Raw genomic sequence first — 24302 nt, forward strand, 5'->3', positions numbered from 1 at the left:
TTTCTCAATGGCTGATCACACCTGGTTTGGAGTTTAAAACAAGAGACCTTTCTGTGCAAAATAATAGAGCTTAATCTGATGTTTATTCAAAAGATCCATCTTGTCTATGAAAGTGCATGAGTGGCTAGTACATTCCGCTTGTCGATGGGTTCTTATTTGCAGGCATTTCAGTGGTTTCCGAAAAGCTATTTCCCCAATTACCAAGTGAGGTGAGGTGAAAATTTTGCGCGGAATGCCAACGTGTTTCTAAAGCACCGAAACTTTTGGCCGTGTACCTGCCAAATCCACAGTCTCCTCACCAAAACTTTCCCACAACCACCTCTCGTTCTCATCAGAGGCCCGAGCTTGGCAGTGTGTCCCCCTTCTGCACACACTAAAGCTACAGCACTCCAACACTTCCTCTGCGTGTTGTTTTGGCACTTCAGCTGAACACTGTCAGATTAGATGGTACAAGTGACGTTTGTGCCTTCTGGCAAAACGTCCCTCTGACACAGCGGCTGCATATTGTTAAAAAACGAAAAAACTAAACTAAAACGGAACGGCATTTGGGGAAAAACTGTCCCAAACCATCTGAGGTTTCGTGTACTCCGGTAATTGTGGCGCGTTTTAGTCTGGGTTTAGTTTAGTTCAAAGATTGGATTAGTCGTGTCTATCATTAGGAAGGTAATGATAGACACATCTCATGGCACCATTTCATCACGGTAGCCTCACAGTACAACAGTTATTGCAAAAACAAGATATTGCATAGGAACGTTTCGACCTATGCAATATCATTTGACAGTCAATTTTAATATTGCATGGTTTTGGATGCGGTATCATGATCTCACGGTTATTGTTACAAACCTGAATGAAGTCCTGGGACATCTCTGTTCTGTTCTTAAAGCAGAAGACACACAGGCTTTTAGGGTCTGGAATCTGCTATCCTGTGCATCTCTATGTGAGTGGGGTATTAAATATTTCACAACACAAGTGATCCGGTAAAGTGGTTGATGGCTGCATTTATAGTACTTCTCTACCTGTAGAGAGACACTCAGCAATTTACAACAAGCTTCGGTTTACAAGCACCGTCTTACACTTAAAGACTCAATGAAGATCGGAGCAGTGTTGTCGTTGTCATGTATGCGTACATTTTTTTAAATTAATTTGTGGTTAATCGAGTAAAATAGGGCCTTTGTAAATCAATTAATCGAGATTAATCGCATTTAAGCATAATTTATTTGGGGTTATATTCATTTAGGTATATTTTCAATGCTTCTGTGTGTTTTAACTTGTTTTCGTGGAGATGTGAGGCCTGTGTGATCATCTCCAACATTTCAACGACAAGAGCAGTTTGATTTATTTTGGAGAATGATCTTTTTAAATAAGTTTATGTGGTGTCTGAATAACAGGTTTGACAGTAAAAATAGTTTTTGCTTTTCGTCCTTAAGCAACTGAAAAAGTAAAAGATGATTCATTTCGCATTAAACCTCATGTCATGAATTAATTGGAATTAATCAGAAAAAGTCCCGGCCCTAGTATTACGTAACAAAAAGTACATAGTAGTTGTGTTTCAGGCCAGCCAGTGCACACTCACCGCCAGTGTACCGATCACTGAGGTTCACCCAAACCCAGCAGTTCACAAACTGAATCCATTCTTGAACTATTAATCAGACTTTGTTCCGACGTTGCATAACAAACATCTCTGCAGTAGATTGAAGCAGATGCCAGGCTCGTCCCGGGACGGGCCTTGTCTCTGATGGGGTTGGCTCTGTTGACACTCTCCCTATCTAATGTGGATCTGGGACGCCTCCAGAGATCCTGCCAGAAAAACAAAATGCCAAGACCGCCGCCTTGAAAAGAGCTCAGAGCGGAAGGAGAACAACACAGGGCTGCTTCCCAATAAAGGGACGCATCTTGAACGGGGCCAAATTACTTCTGCTTCAATCGTACGCAGATCCAGACCTTTTCCCAAGGCGCCACAAAGATAGTCGGTAGCAAAGAGCAAGCAGGTTAAGAATTTAAAAACACAAGACAGAAGGGAAAGCATGAGCAGTTCAGAGCTCAGTATTGTAGGCGTCTATGGGTCACTCGAAAAACATTGCTGTAAGTTGAATCGAAAACCAAATTTCGCTGACACTCACTAAACAAGTAGCGACAAGAGAAAAAGCAGTGACTCGGCGGATGACATCTGAGTGTGCGTAGGCCCAGCTAACTGAATTGTAACCAAAGCAAAAAATATGTTAGAAAGCAACATCTGAAGTAAAAACAAGCTAAAAAAGATGCGGTGGGATGGACACACAAGACAAGAAGAGACGAAGAAAGAAAAGGTATTTGGCTCTTCTCGAACGGATATAACAAACGTAAACATTCAGTTGTTCCTGTTTGGATAGTGTGACTCAGCGCAAATATGCTGCTATGACAACTCTGAAGTCAGTAAATGTTTAATTCACAGTTTTAAACAAATGGCTTAAATGGAATTGCACCGTGTCCATAGGTGTGGCAAGTTTACAAATTGATCTATTTTCATGATATTGCTCCTTTATTGATTATTTTTGTGTGTTGACAAGAGCACACATAAAAGATGATTGGTGCCGCTGTTAAACTACCTGCCGATGTCAGCCCGATACAATATTTAGATAAATGTGCTTCACCCACCTGTTCTGTCAGGTGCCAGCTATTACTGACCTGAATAACAACAAGTCTGCTCAATTAGCGGGAGACAGACTCATGCATAAGTTAAGAGCATTATGAATCACACTTTACTGCATGAATGATGTCTGTAAGTGAGTGATTCAGGACCACCTTGGGATGTAGCCTGAATCTGTTTTCGGAAAGAGGTTGTTCTCCAATAGATCTGGGACACATTGAATAAATAACAAAAACCAAAACACGAACGAGGCTGCGGTCAAAAACACCCTAAAAGCTTTCATTTGAATTTTTAATAAAAAGGCAGGCATTAAAAAGCGACCGAGAGAGAGGAGACTAGCCAGTGTTTACTACTGTGTCTGGGCAGCTCCTGCAAGGTCAGAGGCTGCACAGGCGTGAAATTGAAGCAACAAGCAGTGAAGGTTTTTAGGGAAAACGAAATCTGTGATATGCAGCTACACTATATGATGATTGTGTAAAGACAACGAACAAGAACAAGCCAGTTTGACAAATCGAGATATCACTTCACTGAATACTGAGGAAGGTGCCAAAGCGATATCTGTCATACATTTCGTTTCTTCAAATACAAGATCATGAGATGGTGAATGTCAAAACAGCTATAAATTAGCAGTGTGTTGAGCGGCCCTCGTCTAAATGGGTTTTCCTGAAAGTTTAAATTAATCATTAAAGTCAGTATGAGTGGCGCTATAAGCGGAGTGTACTATCTGAGCGGTTCCCACGGGGTCAGCGAGTGCACAGGCGTGAAATTGAAGCAAGGAGCAGTGATGGTTTTTGGGGACATGTCAACTCTCCCTTCACGAGTGAACTGTCAGTGTGTGCCAAGAATGTCACAATGTCAGTACGAGCAGTGACGCGATTGTTTTTACTTTTGTTTTGGTCACCAACACAAAAACATGCACGGATTTGCTTTAGTTGTACTTTGAAACATCACACTATTTATTCTATAATTCCAGTTTTCCCTGGTTTGACATCAACTGCTGTTTTTGTTGTAGTCTGTTTACTTTATTTAGTGTGTATACTTTTTGTCCCCACAAAGTCTTTGGTAGTCATTGTATATAAGACCACTATTTACTATTTAATTTCTTTCCCTCTCATTTCCTACCTATTTGCACACATTGAGTGTTTCTAAGAACTGAATGTAACAAGTAGATTTCTCCATTGTGAGATCAATAAAGACTATCTTATCTTATCTTTTTATTATTGATCGTTTAGCAGAGCGCGGGGCACACGAGGATGTTTCATTTCCATAACTGTTGCCGGTCAAACTTATTGTGTCAATGAGCAGTTCTGAGGTCAATGGAACTTTATCATCATGATCTAGAAGCATTATATTGTTAAACTTTTTTTAATCTTATTGCCACTTATCTGGGGGAAAAACTAATTAATCAGAACTAATTAATATTAATACCACCAGCATAATGCCATATAACGAAGTAATAATTAGTTAAAATGTAATCCTGTTATATGTGAATGTGTGTGACTGACCTGGGGCTGTCACGATAGTTACTATATTCAACTTATCTCTCAATAACACATAAACGATATATTTTGGGCTTGATATTTATCGTCTGTACATTTCTTAGCATTCCCCCCTATGTTTTCTTTGTAAAACTTTGATTTTTAACTGAAGCAAATTGAGTTGCATTATATTTCATGTGTGGTATTTTAGGATATGGTGATGCACTTTTAGAACAAAGATTTACTGTCATTTTCATGCCTGAGTTGACAGTATCTAGTATCGATAGAGCCAATAATATCGTTTATCGCGATATTCTCCTGCCTCTATACATCGAACTTCAAATTTGTTATCGTGACAGGCCTACCTGTATCTCCTCGTAGGCCTCGTCGATGGTGGTCACCTGGTGCTGCTCGTGAAGCGCCGGTTCGTCGCAGAAGAAACACACCAGGTTCTTGTCCGTGATGCAGAAGAGCTTGACTTTCTCGTGGTCCTTGCAGGGGTAGGAGCTCCTTTGAGCGTTGAGAATGGCGTCTAGCGGAAAAGCAGAATACCTCTCTACTATGTTGGATAATTTGAGGCTAGGGGAGAGGAGCGGATCGGCGAAGGTGCGCCGGCACTCCGGGCAGTCCCTGGGTCCGTGGGGCTCCTGCCGACTCCAGTGCTCGGTGATGCACTTCCTGCAGAAGTAGTGCTCGCAGCCAAAGCTCACGGGGTCCTGGTAGATGCTCAGGCAGATGGAACAGAGGAGCTCGTCCTTCAGACAGCAAGCCATTTGCAAAAACTGAAATCGAGCTGCATCTAAAATCTGTGGGGCTTGTAGGACACGGTTTAATCTGGAGTACAGAGGAGGCTCTCTGCCATGTGGGAGTGGAGTGAGATCTTCAGGAAATACTTTACGGTTTCTGTTAATGACAAATACCAGAAAATATGTCAGACATCTACAGGACAATTAGAAAAGATTAGGCACGACCAAGACAATTTTCATTCATAAAACACTGCAGAAATCATTGACAACCACAGGCTCCTTCAGTTATAGATTAACAAAGTGTTGTTCAATAAGACTTCCCCTAGTCTGACAGATTAAAGGGACCAAATTTGCTCATTCACACAATACTGATTCAGTACATTTGCAATATTCACACTCAATACTCTCATCACAATGACCAGAAATAGGACAGTAAACGATTACAAAATTAGCATAATCGCAAAAAATCGATTTTATTTTTTCAAATTTATTTCTTTATTTTTTTTTTCAAAATTTTAATATTTGGATTTTTGTCACTTTTCTGCTGGATTTTTGTCATTTTTCGCTGGATTTTTGTCACTTTTTTGCTGGATTTTTGTCACTTTTTTGCTGGATTTTTGTCACTTTTTTGCTGGATTTTTGTCACTTTTTTGCTGGATTGTTGTCTTTTTTTAATGGATTTTTGTCTTTTTTTAATGAATTTTTGTCACTTTTTTTTAATGGATTTTTGTCTTTTTTTAGATGGATTTTTGTCACTTTTTGCTGGATTTTTGTCACTTTTTTGCTGGATTTTTGTCTTTTTTTGATGGATTTTCGTCACTTTTCTGCTGGATTTTTGTCTTTTTTTGATGGATTTTTGTCACTTTTTTTGATGGATTTTTTTTAAGGCAACAAATAATCGTTTGAATAATCGTGATTTCAATTATGACAAAAATAATCGTGATTATTATTTTTTCAATAATCGAACAGCCCTAACCAGAAACATCATTTATATTTCTAAGAGATTGCCTGCAAAGTAATCGAAGTGATGCATTCATTCCTGCATCAGATGATTCAATTCACATTTTTTCAAAGGATACTCCAGTCTTATCTGTCTCACATGTTGCTGTAATCCAACTCCCACTGGCACGCTTATGTGGAAAATGTAAAGGATTTAATGATGTGTACAGCAGCCGCAACAGGAAAGCGAGGAAACACCTGCGGCAGTATTATCCCAGCTGCTCCTGCCTGGCTTTCCTGTTCTCGGCGTCTTTTAGACTTTCTGATCAATTTCCCGTAAATGACAAGAGTTTCAGCCGCAAATTGCGACACTCGGCTCATCCGTCAAAGCTTTTCGTCAAGTAACCCCGTAAATCGTTTGTCAAATCGCTCTGCAAAAATCGCAATTGAAATGGCTTTCTCCTGCTCGCAGCGTTTGTAAACAGAGCCGACCAAAGGACCGCGACACCAGCAGCGGAGGATGAGGGGACAGAGATGCACAAAACGGGCGAAATAAAGAGCGAATAAGCGTCACATTTAAGAGAAAGATCAAGGGGCCAGATATTGAACTAGCCTGCACACATTTAAGTGACTTTGTGGGTAATTTTTTTGCAAAAATGAGAAATCGGATCAACTTACTGGTGTCCTCGGAACGACATCCACGGCTCCAGCAGCACAGTGCTCTTTCAGGAAGGAGAGCGACGACAGCGGCAACAGAGCGGACCAACGGCAGCACCCGCTGGGGGGGGTGTGATCCCACGTTCATAAGCTTCTTTAGCTAAATCGATTAAATCACCAACGAATGTTTAACATATTGAGCGAATAACAATAATAAAATACTTTTAGTCATTATTGTAATCACAGAATGTGGTTATTTATGTGGGTTTTGAGATGAGCGCACCCCTTTAAGAACGGTGAAGTGGTTCAGGCTTCCTTTCCTTTTACTTTCCTCGCCAGTGTTAGCTAAATGGTTTATCTTTTAAAAATATGAATAAATAAACGCCTCTCTAATACCAGATTTCATTTATTTACTCTTTTACATTTCTCTACTTATGTTTATTAGATTGGGAAGGAGGAGCAAAGGGGGTTGTGGGTTGGATGTAATTACCATCTCTCGCCGTCAGATGTCAGTATTATCCACACTAACGCACATGGACAACTTTACAACATAATCTGGACAAAAAAAACATTTTCAACAAATTGTTTTTTACCCCTTTTTCCCGTCAGTATATTCTTCCAAATGGCTTTACTGCCCATTTACATTTAGGTCTGTTTGGACAACAAAGAAGAAATGCTGTGACAGTGAGTTGTTTTTTTTTAATTCGCTGATCAAACAGCTGTAACGTAAAGGAGGCTAAATCTGTCATGAAACCACGTTACCACTTCTTGCTTAGTTTTTGACATTGACACAAATGTAATGCCTTCCACCCATTTGTATGTGGCTGAAAAGTAAGTAACTTTTGTTGGAAGTTTGGGAAAGCAATAAGATAAGATAAACCTTTACACAATGGAGAAATTCACTCACAGTGACACACACATTACTCATGTTTTGTATCATGTATATTTTTAATATTTACAGCAGGCACAATATAAAAGCATATTCACATGATTCCTTGCCACCACTTTTTACATTGCTTCCATGTATTTATTGGCTGCAGTACTCAATGCAGTGTCCAATATCTAAAAGGACATTCTCAAAGTCTTGCATGTTATAGGCTACCTCTATTTAGTTTGATGATAATAAAAAGAAACAACTATACTGGAATTGTATTATTTTTGAGGAACAGTATCCTTATTTACAATACAGGGTCTTATATACGAGTATAAACAATACAATACATCCCATTTTTGTGGAAACAAACACCTTTAAGATCCTGTAGTCCAAAATTCTACAGCTATACTTTGCTCTTTAGTCGTCCTCTTGGCCTCCTCTCTGGGAGCCCAGCGCCCTACTTATACATATTGACTCCCCCTCCTCTGTGCATGTTCATTATGTATCCATTTTCTCTCATAAGCTGTCCCATCTATTGTGCTCATTCCCAATTCCATCCATCCTTGACATGAACTGGCTGAGAGAACGTCAACAACTTTCTTTGACCGTTCATTCTAATTTACTCAAATATCACACAGCATGACCTTTAAACCATCTACACAAACTGCTCTAGTGTTTTTAACAATGTGCTATTAAAACCTCCGCTCTCCTCCACAGACAAGAGCGAGGGCTTGCCATCTTCTTGCCGCAGAAGGCTACAGCTCTCCTCTTCCTCTCCAAAGGGGATCTGAGGCTCTGCTGGCGGCATGTCTTTCAGCAACACAGCTGGAGAACTACACGTTCCATTCCCGATGTGCAAATTGATGTTGACATTGACGAGTGGGCTAGGAGTCATGTTCTGGGGACTTGTGGGCTGTGAAGAGGTCTGGGCCGTCAAACCATTTTGGGAAACAGATGGATGCACGTTGGACTGGAGAGGCAGGGGCTCAGACAAGGCGGACTCCGGTTGGTGAAGAGGTATAGTAGATTGTAGAGGTTCTATCGACTCAATGCTGTTGTGGTTATCTATCCCATTCTGAAGAAGACACTGCTGCTCCGGCTGCACAGTGATGACACTCAAATGGTGAGTGTCTCCATGATAACAGTGGTTTGTCTGCGTCACATACACAAAAAAGGTCAGAGAAGTACTTTACTGTGCAGCTCGGTAACAGCATGCTAATAGGATGAAACTAGCATGGTGCCTAAAAGTGTACAACATGATAATGAAACAGAAACAGGAAAAACAATATATTTGTTATGATTAATCCTTTACCTAATTTAACGGCATGGAAACATGGTTCGCTTTTTCCTGGTAATAAATAACATGGAACCATAGCTACAAAATGTGATGTCCATGGAAATATGACAGAGATAGTGTGGTAACTAGAGATTAGTTACCACGCTATCTCTGTCATATTTCCATGTTATTATCATGCTGTAAAGTAATGTGGAACCAAAGTTTGTATCTTTTCTAAGAAATAACTAGGTGACATTTAATTGTTAAGGCTGTAGCACATGTATTGCAGACCGTCTTCGGGTGACCTAAAGGTTGAATCCGGGTTCTGACTTTGCATTTCACCTGCTGTACCCATGTGTGAATGTGGTGAGTGAGTGATGAGGGGGTGAACAAAGCGTTGTACTTCATTAAGTCAGTGTTAAGTCAGTGTATAATTATTACTAGAGCAATGAATGCAAGTGTGGGACTAAGTGAAGCAGGGCTACATCCGTAGAGTAGCATAGACTACACTGGAGTACTAAAGTTTAATGCAGGCAACACTTACATCGTCACAGTCAGTCTCACAGTTTCCATTTGCATCCACTTTAGTATGGGTTTCAAAGGCAGCTGAAAGAACATGAAAACTAGTTAGAAAAATTATGTTTTTGATCACAGCCCTCACTTTTCTAAGTTCTTACGTTTCTTAGAGACTCGTCGTGTACACAGTACCAGTAGAACTATCACAACGATGAGCAGAAAGATGCCAGCAACACCTCCAACCACTGCAGCTGATTTGAAATAGACACCCGATAGAATGAAATAACACAACTTTAAATACAAATGAATATTGATCATGCTATGGTTTACCTAGCTGCTTGTCTGGTCCAGTGTCTGGAACTTGGCTTTTTGTCAGGTTGGGCATCGCGGTTGTAGAAATCAACGAAATGCCAGGAATTGTTGAGTTTGCGGTGGTTATGGGAAGTGACTTTGATTTAACTGTGGTTGGCTGCCATAGCTGAGTCGCTGTAGTTGAGATAACAGTTTCTGGTTTGGTATTGAGCACTGTCTTGGTTTGGGTGCTTGCAACAGAGTTGCACACGGTGTCTGAAGTGGCATTGCCTTTACTGATAATGTCCCTTTCATCACAGCTAAAGGAGAAGAAAGAAATGAGGTCACGCGCCTGCACCCTGGTTAAAGAGGTAAGCCAATGACAAAGAAATGGTGGCACTTACATCATGTGGGGTTTGCAGATGTCTGTGAAGGAGACCGTGTCTGAGAAAGTCCCCTCTGGACACTTTTGACACCTGACATCAGATGTAGACGTCCCTGTAGAATGGGTAATGCAAGTTTTCTAAGACCGATTAATGAAAAAATAAGGGCAATGTGTACATTTATATGTAGACATTCAAAACTTAACCAGGGCCGGAGGATTGCATCTCATAAACACAATAAAAAACTGTTCCAAATCCCAACATCATAATACTTAATACATTCTGATACATTAAATACATGTTTTTTTTTTAAGTTATACACGCTCCTAATATTTATTAATAAGAAACAGACAGTGATTCAATCACATCTTACCTGGTGCTAAGACTCCATATCCCTGTTTGCATGTTTTGTATGAGACACATTCCTGGCATCCGTGATTATTTCCCATGTAACAGTATCTGCCCGGCATGCAGTCACACTTAGCTCTTGTAGTCGGGGAACACTGCGCAACATACTGCAGACCTCGAGCTGAGAGAGTGAAGGCATTACATATGAATGACTAACACAAATAAAATAAGAAAACATCTTGTTACAATTAGAGATTGGTCTTTCAAGTCGACATTAGTAATGGATATTTGTGTATATAGACTGAGAACCTACACAAACACGCTGCTACCAAGCTTGGGAAATACGCCCTATAGGTTTGGTCCACAGATGACCAGAAAAGTACTTGCTGACTCCGGGAAATCATCATTGATTCATTCCTATATTAACATTAGGCTATCTTTACTGACCCTCTTTGCATCTGGTGCAGGAGAAGCAGTTTTGTGCAAAGTTCCACTTCTCCATGTACTGCCCTGCTCCACACGGCTCGCAAACGGTGTCATGAGTTTCGGTGCATTCCGTCTTACGTTTATATCCTGTGAAGAAATAAAGGGTTTAGGGTTTAGGTTCCAGCGCTGTAGCATAAGCATAACCACTAAAAACATGTACAATAGGGCAGGTGAATGAGAGTGTGTTTGAGAGTGCGAGTGGGGGAAAATGGATGGAAATTAGCCCATGACTAACATCTGGCGTAATGTGTTCACTGAGTCTCATGTGTCTTCATTAACATGCACTGTCTCAACTAAATAAATACATACATAGATTACAATTTACTAGATTTGTAACTATTTATTAACTTGTTTTAGATTCTTCAGTTAAAGAACCAGTTTCCCGGGTTGCCGCTTCATGATCTGGTTCAGCAATCTCGCCTCCGCATTTAAAAGGGCTACCAGAGTTTCCTCTCTTGTGTCATCAAAGCATTCTCATCTTTTCATCTCAACTGTCATCTCTGTACACTGGCAGCTACCAGGTTTTAGGTCGCGTATATATATATTTTTTATGTTTAGGATCTGCATCATATTGAACTATGTGTTTTGATGTGTCTGGTTTTGCACTTACCAGGGGGACAGCGGCTGCAGCACAGGCCTGCCCCCTCTTTAACATACTTGTCAGGGGCAGAGCAGTTATGATTGGCGTCTGCTGCATAGGGCAGGGACCTCGTCTGTCGGAAAAAAGCACACATATATAACGGGTTGTCGTCTTTTATTCAAATGAAGACTTCAAAGCAGCAACATACAAAAAAAAAGCCTGAATGTCAACTGAGAACAACGAGGACGCTGGAAATTTTGAGTGGGCTTCTGTTTTGTGTACACACAGCATCATGTAGAAGAGAGCACGTATCGTTTAGAATGAGTTTGGTGTTAAGGCACAACATGCTTTCTTCTAATTTGGTAGCGTGTTGTGTCATTGATGCTGAGCTATACGTGGTTTGGGACATGGAGAGTACTGATAAGTAAAACACATGCTAATATTGCAGATATAAATGTAGATTAAGGTGGAAAAGGGAACCCAGGTGCTGCACTTTGGTCATCTGTGGTCAAAAGCATATATATATATATATATATATAGGGTGAGTGCGTCAAGGGGCTCTTGAGTAATCGAAAAAACTGTAGACAAACACAGGTGCTCTCAAGTAATCTAGGCTGAAACGTATGCTAAAACAGAAAAAAAGGTTTGCTAAACCTGATGGGTTCAGGATTTTTTTTTCTATTTTACTGAGCTGTGTTTTGAAACTGATGTAAATGTAAAAGTAGTGTCTAACCGCAACGTCATGAAATACACATTTTACATGAACAAGGGTGAGGCACTTGTAAGCTCGACTCCCTTTGAGCTTCCATAAACTGAGTGATTGTGACATTTTGGAGAAGGGGGGGTGGGGAGTGCTCAAATAAACTACTAAACAATGAAAACTACTAAAGCTCTTGAACAAGAGCAGTTTCAGTCCTATATCATTCTTTCATTCAGGATTTTTAATACGTTTTAGCTTTAGTTAACAGACAAAATAGTTACATTAACCTTTTTGTTTTTAATCTTTTTGCATAATTATGTTCATTTGTAATTCCATTCCATAGGTAAATGTTGCTTTTCATGTGGCAATAGTAAATACGATTTAACTAATGTAAAACTAATGCTTTGCCACATTTGCAACAGAGACGACAACACCGTCATTGTTAGCCTGAACTCACCAGAGATCGTTTATCAAACAGAGGATATTCTCACAACATTCTCTCAATGACAAAATTAGCACTGACAAAATTGCATATTATGCAGAGAGTCGATGGCAAATGACTCACACCTGACACAAATGCTCCCCGCTAAAGCTCACTGAAATATTATGCTAGAGAAGCAGTTTCAGAACCATTGCTGGTTTGCTAATGTACAATCTGTTCTTTAATTAGTTTCTTTGATAGATGCCCGAACAAGCTGCCACTTCTGTAATCTAACACAATGTGTGTGCCCTGAAAGGATCTGCAATAATAATAATTAATGTGTTTTATTGGTCAATCACTAAACTTTATGTTATTCTGCTGATGTTTTTTCAATCACCATGCAGATCAAAAGAGTGGGTATAATTCATTCTATTGGCTGCAAGAAAAACACCAACAATGTCAAAATATATAATGGAATGTTAGTCATTACTTTTGTAGCTACAAATGGCACACACTACTTTTTGCTGTTTGCTTTGTTGGTTGTTAACATTAAACCTCTGGAGCAGTTCCTCAAACAGAGAGGGTTGCTCCATTTTATTGCATTTAAGACTAAATGGCATATGTTGCCTTATAATATCAGTCCATGTTTTTATAAATCTTAGATAGAAGAGTTATCATAATGCCTGACGGAGATTGAAGGAATATACAGTGGTACACTGTTTTACACCGTTTGGAATTACTCACATTTCTGCCTAAATTGGTCACTAAAATCACAGCAGTGATTAAACAGTGCCTGATACCACCCATATTTACATTGGCCATGTAAACATTCACAGGAGTGTGTGGTATAAGTGAGTACACCGCCTGAATCTCACTGGACTGCAGCAGTTGTGTAAAGAGGAATGGTATGATCTATTTTTTCCCCTTTGTAAGCAGTTTTGCTTACGCTGCCACATGCCAGTTTTCCTCTCAGAGCTGCCGTGTGGTCAGACAGGCAGCTTTTGTTCTGCTTAAGAGATGCATTTCACCTGTCCCGCGGGCTTCACAAAGTCTTGACTGTATCTAACTTTCGGCTTCTTGCTCGTGTGTGCAGACTCACAGAAACCGCTTTTGAAAACAGCAAACAGTAGCAGGTGACACGCCGTTAATCACGAAATGAAAGTGCAACTAAATGCCCTCTTGATGACAGAGAAAGTGTGAATGTGCTAAGAGGGCTGCATGTTTGTATTGCAGGAAACAGAGGCGGGCGGCAGGGAGGATGCTGTTGATAAAGACATACGTTTTAACAACCACCAACACAATGAGGTGAGTGGACAATGGGTTTGTCCCAACAAGGCCGTGGCTCCCAAACATTTAATATCAAGGAACACCTAAGAAAAAAATTAAGCTTTCTGAGTGTCACAGGATCTAAAGGACTTTGCAAATAAAGGTTTAAACTGTCGCTAGAATTATACAAAGAACAGAACTGCAAAGTACCACAGTTTGAGAAACAGCAGTAGTGAAACAAGAACAAGGAATAACCCCCACCTGAACCAAGCACATTTTCTTTAGTTTGTCTTCACCCAAATGTATTTATTTATGAACATTTTATTAGAGGATCAGCCCCATGAGATGAATCATCTCGTTTTCAAGGGGGTCCTCAAGATGATGTCCAAGAAAAATAGAACAGAAAAAAGCAGAGTAGATGCAATCAAATAAAACAAAATGTTAATAATAATAATAATGATGAAATTATTGGCGCACACACATCAGCTCTCACAATTCACCTCCCCACCCATCATAGAAGGAGTACCGTGGTTCCCAAACTGTGGTGTTTATGGTAAATGGACTCATATAGCGCTTTCTACCTTTATCAGGCCCAAAGCGCTTTACAGTAATGAACCAGTCACCAGTTTTTTTTAGCCTGTGATATTGTCTTCTAGCTGAAGGTGCAAGCCAGGACAACTGTTCATACATCACACAATGAGGACAAAAGGACAAATCGGGCGATCGAAATCTGAAAGCATCTTGAAAAAATGCGTCAAAACAGAGGAAAAAACGAGGATGAAAATACAACAAAAAGTGACACACAAAAAAAAAACATACGGGAAAAGCAACAATAACACAACTGAAAAGTGATGAAAAAGTGACGAAAACACAGCGAGAAAAGCGTCATAGAAAAAAAGCTAGAAAGAAAGCGACTAAAATTCCGACAAAAACAAGAAAATAAATCTCCGAAAACATGACAAAAATGTGACAAAAAAGTCCTGATGTGTGGTCTTAGCTTTCAAATGATGTGTTAACACTAGCCTATGGGCTGTAAGCTCCAGTCAAGAGGCTTTAAGATTTGGGTAAAGCCGAACTGAAGAAAAGACGCTCAGTTAAGGCGCAGGTTAAAAAGTTAACAGCAATGCAGCCATATTTGAGAACAAGACATGGCTGAGGTCACACTGTTAAATGCAGATTTTATTTAATTTTATTTAGAAAAAATGTCTTCTGGCATAAGTATTAAAGAGGGGGTATTATGCTTTTTTCAATCACATAGCACCAGTCTATATCACACTACAATGATGACCAAACCTTCTGTTGGTCTGTAAATGAGGGAATGACATAATAACATGATGTAAAGCTTGAAAAAGTCAATTTTGCATAATACCCCCCCTTTAATTGTGTTTGTAAGAAATACAAAACAAATAGCTTTTTCATTACATTCATAAAATATTTTTCAAAATCACAACAGATTTCACAACAGATAGTATACCTCCTATATATTATACTTTTGTCCGGTTTCTGTGTGCTGGAATGACCAGGGGTGTCTTAACTGTGGCCCGAGGGCGCAATGCGATCCTCAGACCAATTTTTGTTGGATCTCCAAGTGACTGGATGCTTGAGGGCCAACAAAAGAGCCAAGACCTTGCATTAATGTTCCAAGCCTGAGGGGAACAGTCAAACCCATTCACAGTATTAAAAGTTTTACAAGCGAGTTAACCTACTAACCAACTAAACAAACTAGACATTACCCTAGAACAGGCCTTTTGAGTCTTTTACTGCTGCCATCAATCTATTGTTGACAAGCTTTGTAGGCTTGTGATTCCAACAGTTTTTCACCCAGTGACCCCTGTTTTACCTCAAACTTCTCATTACCTTCACTTCAAGGAAAAACAGGTTTTGCTGAATCATACACATGTGTGCACAAGGTTCTATTGCAGTGTGTAAGAGTACAACATTATATATTGTCATTTACACCAACTCTTCTTTTTAATTTAAAAACCCCAGAGGACCCATTGTGAAACACTGGGGTCTCGACCTCTCGGGGACCAGCCGTTTGTCAAGATAACACCAGTGGCCAAAGCATAGATATCATAGAAATAGCAGCTTTCTTCATAGTAGTGAAGGTGATGCACTGTGGTACACTGTTGAAGTAGTGCACCAGTCCATAACAGCATCTCCGATTCAAGCATGAAAAGTAGTTGGCTGTTTGCTTTTTCTGAACATAGAGAAATCCGCAACAATACACTGTTACAATATTGTATTAACCATGACAAAAATCACATCCTTCTCTGTCAATTAACTGATGAACGCAGTAGTTTCTAAGATCCTTACTAAGACTCTCTGGTGCTTTAAATAATGCAAACTTGCACTTGCACTTGACTCCAAAATGTAAACACTATTATATTTTTTCAAAAACGCTATAAAAAACAAACATGCGAAACAATATGCCAAGCCGTTCTCAAAGGAATGTGGACTCCTGCCAAGCATGCAGTCTCCAAGTTACGCAAACACACGGTCTACTTCAAAACAGAATAATGAACATGCCTACCTCAATAGTGAGAGTTAAGAGCAAAAACAGCAGTAAAACCAAATCCTCCATCGCCTGTTTTGAAGGTAAATGATCTTGTGTGGAGGACAGAGATGGCAGTGTGTGCAGGCGCTGCTCTGTTCATGGCAGGAGGCGGGTCAGTCGCCTCTGAGCGATTTCCTTGAAATGTGCTGAGAGCTTGTCGGAAGGAAACAAGTAAAACCCCAAACATCAGGCTACGGCAGGTTTATATAATGACAATGCACTTCTATTAGATTGTCCGTAAAGGATGACAGAGTTCTGAAAGTCGAGAAGTCAGTTAATCTGTTTATAGGCAATCAAAAGTTACCTCCTGATATTGAGCTGCACACTGTTTATGTAATTTAGTGTTCTTGCAATGTCAACAAACAAGCTCACATATACATGAATAGGAGCTGATGGTATGCTTGTAATGTCTACAATATCCAACTGCAATAGCTGCAGCACTTCACAAATTTACAAATGAATTTTCAATAATTTTTTGTCAAATTTCCCAACCCAACCTTTGAATTAAAGAGTCTTCTATACTTCCTCATGATTAACTATGAACAGGGTTTCCATTTTAGTCACTGTATATCCTTCCAGCACCAGCACTTAAAATTGTGTTTGTCAGGCACTATTCTTTTGACTTCGCTGTAATGAGTAGACCATATAAGACTATTTGACATAGTGATTTCATATTGTGGAGTTTAATCGTAATTGTAAAGTTTGTTCCTGAGTAGGAGTTGTCTTCTGTACTAAATTTCCCCTCTCCCACGTACATTGCAGCTCGCTCTCATTAACGCATCGAATCGTGTGAAGTTCACTGTTAAGTGACAGGGCACTGTTACATGAGTTTCGGCCGCAATTTACAGTGTTATAGATGAAAGTGGAGGAACGCGATTCCAGAGTAACAGTAAAATGTTAAACTACTGCTTCTATTGTATCTACATGGAATATTACCACTGGTTTTACCACCAAAAAAATACTCTCTTATGCCTAAACATATAAGTTTAGTGGTTTCACCAGTTTTCATGCAGGATATTACGGTATCCTGTGTGTCCCACTGTGGTGGGAACCCTAACTTATACCTTGTATAATATGTCCTTCATGTGTTTATTGGATATAAAGGTCTTAAAGGTTTGTGACAGGACATTATGTACAGCAGAAGACGGCAGTAACCACAGTGATCACATGATTTCTGTAGATGCGTCTCTTACTGTAGTAGCCTACTTTGTATAGTTTGGAGGATGTGACTTCCTGTGATTTTAGATGGCTGTGCATCTTTCTGAGTCTATTCCTCTGCAGCGCTTGGTCCTGAAGAGAGGAAGTGACAAAGGAAGTCAAAAACAGAAGTATGCGTCAATCTGGAGCCAAAACAAGCACTGGGAAAAGGGAAACCCGTGTTAAGGCAACAGAAAGAACAGTAGTAAGATTACAACCTTTAAAATTGTACCAAGATAAGATCTGTCTAAGTTATTATAAAGGAAGAAGCATCTGTGCTCATTTCAAAAGTATTGTTATCGCAAAACAATGCTGTAAATGTATGCTTTAGTTTATTAGTTTATTTGACAGGGACCATGTACAAAATGCATTAATGCAAATGATGCTTTGTACCAGATTTAGCCAAATCTAATTTCCATCAGCTGTTCCCGGCAGTTACACAACTCAACGTTGGACACAGTTACAGATTAGATCATAAAAAATAAGACACAATATACATTTTGTGCAATTAAAATCTCATTTTTGTAACTGTAGCTTCTGCAGTGATAAAATTGCTATTCTGTATTTTAGGATTCAGATTTAAACTTGTGGGGCATTTCACTACCAATTTCTCCTGTCAACGTCTCTTTGTGCTCTGGCTCAGTGAACAGCACAAGTAACATAATTGAATCTGTGTTTTCAATGCTTGACCCTGATGCTAAACTATGGAATTGATTAACTGGTCTCTCAGCACTGAAGGTTTTTTCACAAAGTGAGGCCATGGAGGAGATCGTCTGCCCTGACAGGACATTCACAGCTGAGTTTGCGATGGATCTGTGGAGTGAGTGGATTGTCGTTTGCCTAGTGGCCTTGTCGGTCGGAGAGATATCAAAGATATTTACTTATTTGGACTCTTGATAAGTGCTGTTGGTTGAAATCAGGGGTGGACTGGGACTGAAAAACAGCCCTGGACTCTGACCAGCCTGGTCCAAATTAACGTAAATGCGACACTTCCACAAATACATATATTAGCCTCTTACCACCCGCCTTAACCGAGAGCATTTTCTCCAGTTCGGCTTTACCCAAATCTAAAGGCTTCTTGACTGGAGAGCAACACTGTAACGCCTCATTTGAAAGCTAAAATCTAGAAAAGTGACGGCAACTTTTTGTCACGTTGTCGCTGCATTTTTGTCATGTTTTTGTTGCTTTTTGCTGCTTTTTCACTTACTTTTTTGTGACTTTTGGTGTGTTTTTGTCACTTTTTCGTTGTGTTTTGGTCTCTTGTTTTTCTGGGTTTTTTGTCATGTTTTTGTTGTTTTTTCATCGCTTTTTTTCATTGCTTTGTCGTCACGTTTTCGTCACATTTTGTTGTGTTTTTGTAACTTTTATGTTGCTTTTCCTGCACATTTTTGTTTTTGCTTTTCTTTTAAGCTTTTAGATTTGGGTAAAGCTCAGTTACGCCGGGGGTAAGAGTAATGTAAAGTGAGAGGCCAGATCGGTGGCCCTAGAGCCCGTGGCCCTTCTGTGCTCTTCCAGAATGGACATATGGCCAGTCCGCCCCAGGTTGAAATGAACAAACACTTTGGAGCAGAGTGACCGAATGAATGACTGATAGAATCACACCAGAAAGTAGCGATGGACTATTATATGCAACCTGGCAGCTCGCTGTGGAGACGGACAAAAGGTGGACTATATTTTGTGAGGAAAAGGGATGAACTGTGAATCGAACTACCTGCTCTGAACTGAACTGAACTAATGCTGAGACCAAGTAAAAGCTAATTAATTATAATTTATGAATTATTGCTGGAATAATTCTCTTCCTCCTGAGAGAGGAGGTTTGAAGCAGCTAGAACCGTCAACACTTTCCCTTCAGGCCACGGAGCAAAACTAGATAAGGACTGAGCTTCTTGGTTCATATTTTACAAAACACTGACTTCAAAGATTGTAAACAACTGCACACACATACCCCCCTAACCACACCCCCATCGTTCTGCGACGGCCTCAACACGTTTCCTCAGCCCCACCTCGTCCTTCCTGTCTCCAAGAAAAAATTCCAACACGTGACCCAGTGTACTGTATATTTCCCATGTCTTGATGTTTTTATGTATGTGCTTTGCCTTGACCTGATTGTAATTTCGCATATCTTCTTTTGGAAGTCGCCTTGAGTTGCCTTGTGTACGAAATACAGGGTATAAGCAAACATGCCTTGCCTCATGAGAGCTCAGATCTATTAAACCCTTTTATACACTTGTACAGTGGTATATTATGCTGTTCAGAAGAAAAAAAATAACATTAAAATAGGGCAGGGTATTATGAATGCTGATTTTTCTTGGCAGTAAAATGTAGCTTTTTAAATTTCAAATTAGCCATGTAATTTCTTCACTAAGTTTCCATAGTTGTGAAACTTCCTCATTTGTTTTGGATATTATGTTTCAATACATGGCCGCAGTTGGCTGGATGTAAAAATAAAGCAAGATGTAAAGACAGAAGACAGAAGTTGTAGAAGGTGTACCTGTTTTTCTTGTTTTTTAACAAAGCAAGTTGGGCAAAACTGGTGAGATTTTTATTCAGCTAATTTTCTTTGCAAACAATATGTATACAAGCATTATTTAAACTTTGATTACGGCTGCAAAAACGAGCGCCTATTTTCTTTTTCTCGGTGAAAAGTGCTGAAAGCTGTGGCGTGTTAGAAGAGACACGTGCGGGACCTGCTGAGGCTTCTGCCTGGACGCCTTGAAAGCGGGCAGGTTCTGAAACACAAAACAGTTAAAGTTACACCACCACAAGACCACCTCGAAGGCATAAACTTGACTTTTATCTCATTCAATCTTAAACGAAAGGGGCTTGTAAACCTCTCTTGAATCAAAAGGCAAGGTAAGCAAGGCCACAAACAAAAACACCCTTTGCATTGGCGTCTCTTTTACTATGACTCAACAGTTTGACATGTGAAAAGGCCAGGTTCTCACCTCTAGTTCCTTGTTTTCAGCTTCCTTCTTTGTGTCCAAACTGCTCCTCAGATCGAGGTTACTCTGCGCTGCGAGAGAGCTCTGAACCTTGTTTGACCAGCCTGAAATACAGTGCTGCGAAAAAACAGAAACAAAAACATATACAGTCACTGATAATGGCTGTACATACTCACAAAGTTATAACAGTATTTGGATTTCTACATTTGGGAATTAATATGAATATTCTATAGATTTTTTTTTTACTCACAGAAGGCAAACCCAGACTGTCTGAGGGGTTGAAACTGCAACGCCGATGAGCTTTGTACTTGTATGAAGGCAGGATGGTGGAGCGAGGAATGCTTACCCTTGCAACAAAATAATACTGGTCATAATTCTACAAAACTGTCCTTATTTCGAGCGACACTGAATTTACTTCTTCTATGATAGTGTGAAAAGAATGTCCTTTTAGATTGTATGCAGTCGCCAAATTTGACCTGATATCAAAGTCCCCTTTCACACACGTGTTCCTTTATTCTAAATAATCTTCTAGGGTTGTGAGAAAAAGGAAGCTCAAAACCTGTTTTTAGCTCTAAATCGGTCATTGTATTGTTCCTAACACAAATTGACTCAAATACCTGATGAGGGCTGGTTCTTTAACGGTGTGGGGATGATCTGATTTGTGTGTTTTACACACGGGGCAGCACTCCTGAGAGTTCAGAGGGACCGGAAACAGTCTGGTATTAATCCTATAGGAAAATGTACCTGTGACGTTCAGATAGAGGAGAGAAGATCAATATTTGAAGTATCAGAAAGACAAGTAAGAAAGATTGCACCACCTACATTGATGACTATCTTTGAGAGTCGTAGGGCTGTCCTCCTCTGACCTTGACGGAGGGGATGAATTAGATTCTTCGGAAAACCTGTTGGAGGCGGCAACACAGTTACTGGTGGTGCGTTTGATCTATTAAAACATTTAATATTTAGAATAATTAAAGAGGCATCTGAGTGATCAAGTCTGACAGTTTGGTCTTCGTTTTTTTGTTGGATTGTTCAATTAATCTATTGTGATTCATATATTTGCAAATTAATTTTTTTCTAATGACAACAAAGTCGTGCAACATCTGCATGAGAGAGCTAAACTAAATTTGACTTGTGACACTTTGCGAAGCTGAAAAAATATGGAGATGAATCGGGCTTCTGAAAAGAGGAAACTCACCCTGTGTTTAAGCTGTTCACACACTGGTCTTTATTGAGAGCTCGAAATGTGCACAGGTCGTTGAAAAAATCCTCCGAGCGCTCCAACAGTGAATCCTCAGCGTCTATGACTCCTGCAGAAGAATTACACAGGTTCCAGTGGCTTGTGGGTGTGTGCGCATCAAAAAATGATGTCCGGGCTTTTCTAAAAGCATCATACCTGCAATCCAGTCATACCCCAGCAGCGGCCGCGGACGCTGACTGTCTGCGATATGCCTTTCTTCACCCCTCAGCGCGGTTTGCCCTTTCTGAAATGTATTGAAAACTATTAGCATGTTTAAAATGAGTCACTGTATTATACCGACACTTGATCAAAAAAAAAAAAAAAGACACAAGCATAAGAGCATAAGAAGTTCAATTAAGGACCTACCAGACAAGATTTATCCCTGGGCGAATTTGAAGTTGAATGTTTCAGATCCTCTGTTCTGAGTTCACATGTCATAGATGATGTCTGGGCTGAAGGAAGTTGAATGTTATCTAACACAATTATAGCTGTATATAAAGCATATAGATTCACAAAAACACTCAGATACTATTGTCTAGTTCAGGGGTTCTCAACCTGGGGGTCGGGACCAGAGCATATATATAAAAATGTAGATTTTAATATTATTACTATGGTGCTGTAGCATACATGCTATTTTACCAGGGTGCTAATATTTGTTCTAAATTTTATTAATTTTATTTTAACCATTGTTTTTTTTTTTTCTTCTGCTTTATAACCTCTTAACTCCCAACTGAACAGATCCCATTTTCTCCAGTTTGGCTTTACCATAAACAAAAAGCTTCTTCAAAACAGCCACAAAAAATAAGAAGAAAACAAGGATGTAAACACGACAAAAATGTGACAAAAATTCAACAAAATGTGACAAATATTCAAAAAAAAAAAAAAGAGACAAAAATGTAACAAAAATGTGACAAAAATTCAACAAAAATGTGACAAAAAAAAACATAAAAAAGGTGACACAAGACAGCAACAACGCAAGGAAAAAGATCAGTTTTGTGGGTCTTAGCTTTCAAATGAGGTGTTACACAGGCCTATAGCCAAAGAGGACAGAATGCATAGGCGGGTGGTAAGAGGTTAAGAATTATATAGGTTGATTTCCCTGTTTTTCCCATGGTCTGACCCAGGCGGGGGTCATGATCCTCATGAACTGTTATAATGGGGGTCGCGGCTCCAAAAGGTTGAGAACTCACTGGTCTAGTTTCAGTATTTATTAAATTGTTGACACTTGCTTGGCTATGTTTTGCACATCTGATCTGTTGTATTTTTGTTTTTTTTGTGAATGTGTGCGGTGTCTCACTTTCTATTTTAATCCCGTGGGAATCTCATCATTGAATCGGTTCTAATGATGTTGATGTAGTGAATGTATGAGAGCGTTCACCAGTGCCATCTGGCGTCAGAAGCGGATACTGCAGTCAGTCCATTTACACTTCCGTAGCAGCTCGGCTAAGAATAAAGCACATCAGGTTATCAGAACTTTTTACCCGTAAACGTGACTGTGGGTTTAGCGAGCGCTGCCCGGGCTGGTCCTCTGTCTCCATCCGTAACGGTCACCACCTCTTCGGCCTCACTGTTCTCCTCTGCCCCGTCCTCCATGACCCCTTTGCGGCTCTGTAACCCACCATTCACAGCCTCTAACAGTTGTCTTTGCTGCTGAAGCTGAGCCAACAACGCCTTGTTTTTCTCTCGCAAAACTTCCAGACGGTCCGGAGACAACATGTTTCATTTAAGGGTCTAGATTCTTGCAGCATATGTTGAAAACGTGTCGATTATTGAAAGTTTAAAGTCTTTTGTCTTTTGAATCGCACTCACTGGGGCAGCACCATAACAACGCATTGACAACAATGATGCGATTGGCCGCTGACGCGTTACCCATCATGCATTTCTTAAAGACACAGGCACATTGTTTTACCTGCAACACGTACAATAACCAGCAGGGGGCTCTGTGTGCATGCTCCCAGTATTCTTCCACTGGTTCCTTTGGCATATTGTAAGTTTTATCACTTATTTTTAAAGTATTCATTGCTGTAGTTTCCCCCTTATATAGAGTTCGGGAATGTCCACAGTTACCATGGAGATCCGCCATCTTTGCAGCTGTTAGCATACATTTCCATAGACTAACATTAGCTAAAAACAGTATAAAAAGTGGAGATAAAAACAGTGGAACGACTCCGTTAGCTGCTGAGTTACTGCTGGTAAATACATCTAACTCACTGTGGTCTCCAAGTGTTTTAATGTGAACAATAACTCCAGTATTTTAACTTTTAAAATCTCCATTAGTTTACAATGGCTGCTAATCCCATAATGCTTAGCGATATGACATCACATTCCCAAACTCTATTGATCCCCACTGAGTCTTCCTTTCACTTTGCAAGCAATATTTCTACAGATTATCTTATCATTATTATTGCTGCTCATATATTATTGATCTACCACTGCAGCTACTGTTATGGATATAAAATGAAATGTTGTAGCCTCAATAAATGGTCAACTTTTTTTTTAAGGCAAGATGACTGTGTAGGAATTCATACGGCTTGCAAAATTTCAGATTAATTTTGATGCATCAGTTTAAAGTGACAACAAAATTGCATTGCAAGTCCCACAGTAGAAAAGTGCTTGCATTAAACAAGCTCCTCTGTTTGAGACATAGCAAGCCCTCGGAGCAAAGTTGAGCATAAACAGTACCAGCACTCCGAGAGAACGTAGACAAAATACTCTTGGGAGAGCCATATTAGGGAGAGACCCGGTAAACAAAGAAGCACAGAAAACGGGCCTCTCATAA

At 39.8% G+C, this 24302-nt stretch overlaps 3 protein-coding genes across 5 annotated transcripts in view; all 3 read right to left on the minus strand.

Annotated features, from left to right (window-relative positions):
- Positions 1-6521, minus strand: part of trim62.1 (tripartite motif containing 62, tandem duplicate 1) — a 50925-nt gene extending 44404 nt beyond the window's left edge. The window contains exons 1-2 of the mRNA XM_079579525.1: positions 6468-6521; positions 4470-5007 (exon numbers count right to left, since the gene is read on the minus strand). Coding sequence (XP_079435651.1) covers positions 4470-5007; positions 6468-6487 — 558 coding nt within the window. The 5' untranslated portion in view covers positions 6488-6521. The remainder of the gene's footprint in view (positions 1-4469; positions 5008-6467) is intronic.
- Positions 6522-7576: 1055 nt separating this feature from the next.
- On the minus strand, positions 7577-16261 carry tnfrsf1b (tumor necrosis factor receptor superfamily, member 1B). 2 transcript variants are annotated; one of them, XM_079578306.1, is made up of 9 exons: positions 16121-16261; positions 11231-11333; positions 10582-10707; positions 10160-10315; positions 9808-9901; positions 9443-9723; positions 9274-9363; positions 9141-9202; positions 7577-8473 (listed from the first exon to the last, which is right to left on the minus strand). In XM_079578306.1, exons 1-9 carry the CDS (start codon positions 16169-16171, stop codon positions 7976-7978), a joined length of 1461 nt encoding a protein of 486 aa, XP_079434432.1. In that variant the 5' UTR covers positions 16172-16261; the 3' UTR covers positions 7577-7975. The 2 variants fall into 2 exon arrangements, with proteins under 2 accessions (XP_079434432.1, XP_079434433.1); XM_079578307.1 differs by lacking the exons at positions 9274-9363; positions 9443-9723; positions 9808-9901.
- A 3681-nt stretch (positions 16262-19942) lies between these two features.
- miip (migration and invasion inhibitory protein) lies at positions 19943-23320 on the minus strand. 2 transcript variants are annotated; one of them, XM_079579013.1, is made up of 9 exons: positions 23005-23320; positions 21890-21996; positions 21680-21767; positions 21482-21593; positions 21106-21185; positions 20901-21027; positions 20534-20630; positions 20287-20400; positions 19943-20070 (listed from the first exon to the last, which is right to left on the minus strand). In XM_079579013.1, the coding sequence occupies exons 1-9, from the start codon at positions 23237-23239 to the stop codon at positions 19963-19965; spliced, it is 1068 nt and encodes a 355-aa protein (XP_079435139.1). In that variant the 5' UTR covers positions 23240-23320; the 3' UTR covers positions 19943-19962. The 2 variants fall into 2 exon arrangements, with proteins under 2 accessions (XP_079435139.1, XP_079435140.1); XM_079579014.1 differs by lacking the exon at positions 21890-21996 and having other exon boundaries at positions 23005-23193.
- Positions 23321-24302: the final 982 nt, after the last annotated feature.

Source organism: Gobius niger (genome assembly GCF_951799975.1).
Source record: "Gobius niger genome assembly, chromosome: 20".
Lineage (NCBI taxonomy): Eukaryota > Metazoa > Chordata > Actinopteri > Gobiiformes > Gobiidae > Gobius > Gobius niger.